The sequence below is a fragment of the Leiobunum rupestre genome, chromosome 2, assembly GCF_980474605.1.
Source record: "Leiobunum rupestre chromosome 2, qqLeiRupe1.1.hap1, whole genome shotgun sequence".
Classification (NCBI taxonomy): domain Eukaryota; kingdom Metazoa; phylum Arthropoda; class Arachnida; order Opiliones; family Sclerosomatidae; genus Leiobunum; species Leiobunum rupestre.
Genome location: NC_143385.1, coordinates 25,232,751 through 25,239,431, shown reverse-complemented (window position 1 = coordinate 25,239,431; position 6,681 = coordinate 25,232,751). Strand labels below are relative to the sequence as shown.

Below are 6,681 nucleotides of genomic sequence, written 5' to 3'. Positions count from 1 at the left end.
TTACCCCTTTGGAGTATTAAGTGGACGAAGGCTTCGATTTGAGGCGGAGCCATTGTGAACGTGCCCCAACACGTTTGATTGTGTGTATATTGCTTTTATTTGTATTCCCCTTCAAACCAAACTCTTGGGTTCGCCAATGGTTTGAATAGATTTTACTTCAACCAGATATACTCTGATCTTTGTAGAAACTGTAAACCTTGTTTCTTTCTTATGTATGGAGACATAATTGAGAATATGTTCATTTTGAAATAAATTATTATACATATTGAAATAACGATGCCTAAACGTTGATGTAAGTATTCCTTGAAAATTAAACTGTTTTCACCTAGGCTTTTTCCAAATACAAAACACAGTGGCTTATATATCTGCATTGCAAATGGACTGAACATAAGCTAAAATTTTAAAACAAAAGAATTTTCATATTTTGCAAAGTCTTACTTAAGTAACGTTATACAGTTTTATTCCAAGGTTTAACAGTTTTTATAGGATTTTCTATTGAAAAATGGTTTTTGATTTTGATTGGAAACATTATTCTATTTAGACTTGACATAAAATTACAGTGTATGTGATAATAACTCCGGCAATCTGAAAAAAAATTAAATAAATCGATATCAGTTTTCGTTCTTGTAAAAATACACAGTTCATATAATGGCACATAGCTGCTGGATTTGTGTCAGCTAGGCAGGAACTTTTTGATTATCATCTGCTTAGTTGACGAAAATCTAAAAGCTTGTGAAGTTCTCAAGTTGCTCTTTATGTAAACTAGAAAGTGTAATTTACTGTTGGAAGGAGAGTCCTGTTGAGTTCGTAGAAACCCCCCAGAGTGAAATGGAAGTAAACCGATCTTTTTGAGAGCATGAGAAATATCATCTATTTGTATAAATTATATTAAAAGTATTGTTAATTTTAGAAAAATAAACTGTAGATATTCGCAAAAGAAAATTGTTGTATAAAGTCTTGAAGCGACATATATTACAACTTCCATTGTCAATGATATGTTTTTAAATGTGGTTAGAGAACACATGTCTCAAAGGACCTAAAATAATTGCTGGTCTATAATTGTAATATTTCAAAGGTTTTTGGTTAATAATTTGAAACTTAGTTGATAGTGCCAAATAAACATTTTTTATCATTTGATTAGTTTGGATTAAAATCTCATACATTCAAATGAATTAAAATAATAATGAAACATAAATTATGGAATTTAATTTTGTATTTTATGTGTTGATTTGTTAATACTCGAAAAACCGACTTAAGCGCCATCGAGATCATGTCCTTGTAAAATCGCTGTTATCAGTAATAGGGGATGGAAGTGAAATCGTTAAATGTAGTTTGCCCTTCAAATAGATCATTGCGATAGTCGATTCAAGTTAACCAGACTAGTTAATTTTGATATTACCTCATCGTTTAGTGGTGAGCCCGCAGATCGATGTAATTTCGCTCCAGATACTATTCGGTAAGTTTCCGATACCTAGAAATATTACAAGTTAAAATTAAAATGATTCAGGATCAGGAACGTATGAAAATGATGTTTGTATTGGTACATTATTCAGGATCCAGAGAAAATATGTTAGTTCAAACGACATTTAATTTTCCAAGCTTTTTCTCGTAAAACATACCGAAATATTTACTAATAACAGCTCTTTTGGGGTATGGAATTATTGTTTCACCAGAGCCCAGACTATAGCTCTGTGGGGCCCTGGTAAAGATTAGACGATAAATTAAAGCTTATTTTCAGGGGACGGAACAATTGCTTGCTTTCTCCTTTAAATTGTAAGTCCTAAGTTGTGAAACATAAACAATGTCTGGCCCGGTTAAAGAAAAATCTAGACCTGTTTTTTCCATAGATTATTATAGGCCTTTATTAAAAGGTGCGTAAAAATAGCGACCCTCCCAGCAAAATTTGAATTTATGTGAAAGACCAAAAAGAAACTGCAATTTCGTGACACGACGTCTGAAACGCAGACGATTTTAAACCGAAAACACGAAACTATGCGAGACAGGAAATTCGTTTTCATATAAATTCAAATATTGCTGCGAGGGTCGACATTTTTACCCACCTTTTAATAAAGGCCTATACATTTTAGGGATGTAACTGGAGAGTTTAACAGCGTCACTTTTCTAATTTGTTTCAACTTTTACCTTTGGTCGTCAGGCTAAAGGCTGAATAGGAAATATACACAAATTAAAAATAATTACCTCGTTAGACGGAAAATCGGACACTAAGCACAGCAACAGTAATTTCAATTTGCTAAGGGTAACTTTAATTTCAATATTGTCAAATAATCCTAAAAAGTAGTTTTCTTCGAACAAGGTCCTTTTGATGTAAAATGCCCCGAAAGACTCAGTCAGTAAACTTTCGAAAACACTCAGTGCGAGCAGGGAAGCCCAACTGTCCGCTACATTTTTGAAGAGGGAGTTCAACGAAATTAAATTCAATCTTTTCGATTCTACAAAATTGAGGTAGTAGTTGTCTTCTTGACCATCTTCTCGTTTGTTATTTTCGAAGAAATCTCTTAACGAGTCCTTAATCTCACTCAGCGCGAAATGAAAAAACAAAATGAAATAGAAAAATAGGCCTTCAACGGCAAAGGCGCCAATTACTTCCGCGACAGAGAGAGTTAAGTCGTTGAAAATTAAAACATAACGAATCCAAGGAACCATTAGTTCCGTATCTTCAATAATTCTCCACATATCCAACGCGAAGTCAATGACAAAGATAATTACATTTCCGACAATAAATAGTATTCCAAACGTAACAATTCTTTTTTTATAACGCTCAAATTTAAGAAATTTGCGCTCAATGACTTCGATTTCTTTGAAAATTGTAGCTAAAGCGTATCGTTTTCGAAACAGCAGCGATACAACGAGGGTACGATAAATGAAATCTTGGTAGATGAAGAACACAGCCACAGTAACGTCTTTCCCATCAGCATACATCGATTGATTGATTTCGGACGATCTGTTGAGATATCGTTTATCTATGTAGCTTTTTGGATCCGTTGAATTCAAAAACAGTTTAGCTAGAAAAAGTCCCAGCCAAATAACATTTGGTATCCACGTGTAGAGGTGAAAAGAAATTCTGTTTCCGCTTACAGATGTTATACCGATTATTCTCAAGAGAGCTGTGAAAAACTTGAATCCAACTGGCATCTTGTGGCGTCGCTTTGAAAATGATCTTTCTTCGCGCCACGAAAAGACTCTCCATGATGCGGATCTTTCAAAGACGCTGAGAGGCATGTCAAAAATTCACATTTTCGCGCTCAGATAATTTAAGCGAGTAGTTCCGCTTTTTGGGAGCGGCCGACTTTCGTTATTAGTCGTTCATTTTGAAGCCTGGAGAAACCTCACTGAATTTCATTGGCAAACACGTAACTGGCTGCTTGCCAGTGTGGATACTTTTGATGGATGCCAAATATTTTTAGAATTGTGTATCACTTGAAAAGAAAACATCTGCATGATTCGAGATGGACTGTAAGTTATATACCTCTGAAAAGGTATTTAATATATGTAACTTACATAACGGGAGCACCATTTTTTTGAAGGACTTGTAGTATATATTATATATGTATATCAAAATATATTTAACAAAATAAGATTATTTATTAAAATTATTATATAAAACCATATATTTTAACATATAAGGTAATATAACCTGCAAAGCAATCATTATTTATGAAAGCATTTGAAGAATTTCATGATTATGAACGAAGCTTGTAATTAATTATGCATTATATCCATGTATATATTTGCAAACTACCGACGTCACTATAAAACCGCAAGGAGGGAAATGTGGTCGGCCAATTTCCGGAGTTTCTAATGTGAGAAGGAATTTTAAAGGGGAGTACTTGAAATATATTGAAGTTGTTGTCTTCAAAGCGAGAGGTTGTCAAATCAATATTTCTTTGCAGATTCTGGTTTTACATTTTAGTAGATTGTGGTAGGTCTCCAAATGAAGCTAAGTTAAAAAAAATAAATTCTTAGCTGGAAAATAATATAATTTGTCGTTTTGTGAGTGGTTAGTACTTGTATTTAGGATTTTCGTAGATTTTGAGAATTGAGTTCAAATTTCTAGAGGACTTTTTCACTCGGAAATTCCAGATTAAGTTATCAGCTATCCCAGAAGATTAAGTAGGCTAGGAAGTTCGGAAAATTACCACAAATCTGTTGCCTACATGTATGTCAAAAATGTTACAAAATTACCTTTCATTAAGAAATGCTATTGTGAGCTGATTTGAGCGGCTTTAGTCAAAGGTGTGACCATCAGAAGAAGGATTCTTTAGCTGCTTTGGCTTTTTTGTAACCGGTACGAACTGTGGACGCTGGCGTAGGGCATAATGATGACGACCTCCGGTAGTGTTAAGGTAATATTTTAGGTACACCGGGCTCTTAATCTGACACATAGAGACCTGGAAAACCAAGACATGGAGTTGCCATGGAGACAAGAGATAGAGTCCGAACGTTCAAATGGAGACTCAAGAAACGAAGACTGGAGGCCCAACCTTCTAGTTAAGACTGGAGGACAAAAGGAATGACCCAACTTTCCAGTGGAGACTATAGAGGACCGAAGACTGAAGGTCCAACTTTCCAGTGGAGACAATAGAGGACCGAAGACTGAAGGCCCAATCTTCCAATGGAGACCGTAGGACCAGAGATTGGAGTCCCAACCTTCCAGTGGATACTGGAGGCCCAACCTTTCAGTGGCAACTGAAGAACTAGAGACTGTAGGCCCAACCTTCCAGTGGAGACTCGAGGACCGGAGACTTTAAGCTCAACCATCTAATGGAGACAAGAAGACATGATAATGGAGGCCCTACCTTCTTGTGCAGACTGGAGGACCAAAGGATGGAGGCCCAACCTTCCAATGGAGACTGAATTCTCGGAGATTGGAGGCTCAACTTTCCATTGGAGACTGAAAGCTCGGCAACTCGAGGTTCAACCTTCAAGTGGGGCTGGTGGTTCAGCGAATGGAGGCACAACCTCCCAGTGGAGACTGGAGGTACTGAGAATGGAGGCCCAACCTTCTAGTGGAAACGGGAGGCCCAATTTCCCAGTGAAGATTCGAGGACCAAAGACTGGAGGCCCAATTTTCCAGTGGATACTGGAGGACAGTAGACTGGAGGCCCAACATTTCAGTTGATACTGGAGAACCAATTTTAATGTGCAGACTGGAGGACGGAAGACTGGATGTCCTCTTTTCGAGTGGAGCCTGGAGGCCCAATCTTCCGGTGGAGAATGGAGGACTGGAAACTTGAGGCCCAACCTTCCAGTGGAGCCTGAAGGACCAGATAATGGAGGTACAACATTCCAGAGAAGAATGGAGAACCGGAACTTGGAGGCCCAACCTTCCAATGGGGACCTGAGTATCGAAGGCTGGAGGCCCAATCTTCCAGTAGAGACTGGAAGACCAGAGACTGGAGGCCTAGCCTTCCATTGGAGACTGGAGGACCTGAGACTGGAGGCCCTGAGACTGGAGGCATAACCTTCAAGTGGAGACTGGAGAACGAGAGAATGGAGGCAAAACCTTCCTGTGGAGACTAGAGGACCATAGACTGGAGGGCCAGAGACTGGAAGACCAGAGACTGGAGGCCCAAACAACCAATAGACTGGAGGATCAAAGACTGGAGGCACAACCATCAATTGGAGACTAGAGGATCAGAGTCGGGAGGCCCAACCTTTCAGTGGTGCTGGTGGACCAGATAATGGAGGCCCAACCTTCCAGTGGAGACTTAAGGACCAGAGACTGGAGGCACAACCTTCCAGTGGAGACTGGAGAAGCGGAGACTAGATAGTGTTGCCGAAATATGGTTGTGGTAAGATTATATTTTCAATTTATACTCGTATAGAAATATTTTTGCAATGTAATTTGAAAATTATAAGAAAAAGGTAATGTTTTTAAAAGAAGCCTTAAAGGCGAGAAGCTCTTTTTTTAAATACTAATTAAACCGTTTCTTAGTTTGTTACACTATTCTAAATACTCAATCAGATTGTGTTTCAAGCCCTTGCTGAGTTGGACAAAAGATAATATAACTACGTACCCTAGATTCGAAATCAAGCACTTTCACGTAAACGCAGGCTCTTACTGAGTTCCCGACGGAAGTCGGAAAAACTGGCCTCCATGGAGCTGGCAGGGCTACCGACATCAAGTTAAAACGTAAAGTTTTAGTGAAAATTGCGCCGTGGTTTTTGACTTGCGATTTTCAAGATACCAGATTTTTTTGCGTTATATTGTTTTGAAACAATAATCGATCATGCCTGTAGCTCTAAAAATGTTTTTAAACGAAAGAAAACTAAAAGCGAGTAATATAATCTTGGGTAATCTATTGAAATTCCTTATTTCTCACCCTGCTATGGAGCCCCATTTTTCCGACTTCAGGCGTGAACTCAGTAAAAGCCTCATGAGCAGAGATCGGCGGGCTCTTGGCTCTAAAGAGTCCGAGAGCTATTTTTGGGCGCGAGCTCGACTCTTCGGGGAAAAAGAGAAGAGCGCGAGTGTGAGCTCCATCCTTTGGGAAAAAAGAGAAGAACGCGAGCACGAGCTCAGCCGCTAAGAATAAAATAGAAGAACGTGAACGCAAGCTCAGCCGCTAAGAATAAAAGAGAAGAGCGCGAGCGCGAAATCAGCCTCTGAAAAAGAAGAGAAGACCACGAGCTTCAGCTTCTGAGATAAAAGAGAAGACC

At 38.5% G+C, this 6,681-nt stretch overlaps 1 protein-coding gene across 1 annotated transcript; it reads right to left on the bottom strand.

The window, feature by feature from the left end:
• Positions 1-454: 454 nt before the first annotated feature.
• On the bottom strand, positions 455-2,722 carry LOC149956623 (uncharacterized). Its single transcript, XM_090164730.1, has 4 exons — positions 2,200-2,722; positions 1,400-1,471; positions 781-870; positions 455-585 (listed from the first exon to the last, which is right to left on the bottom strand). Exons 1-4 carry the CDS (start codon positions 2,692-2,694, stop codon positions 538-540), a joined length of 705 nt encoding a protein of 234 aa, XP_090020856.1. The 5' UTR covers positions 2,695-2,722; the 3' UTR covers positions 455-537.
• Between the last annotated feature and the right edge of the window lie 3,959 nt (positions 2,723-6,681).

Coding starts and splice junctions, on each gene's coding strand:
- LOC149956623 (XM_090164730.1), bottom strand. CDS start 2,694: ATGTGGAGAATTATTGAAGATACGGAACTAATGGTTCCTTGGATTCGT. Junction 1,472..2,199: donor CCGATTTTCCGTCTAACGAG/GTAATTATTTTT, acceptor TAATATTTCTAG/GTATCGGAAACTTACCGAAT. Junction 871..1,399: donor GCTCACCACTAAACGATGAG/GTAATATCAAAA, acceptor TTATACAAATAG/ATGATATTTCTCATGCTCTC.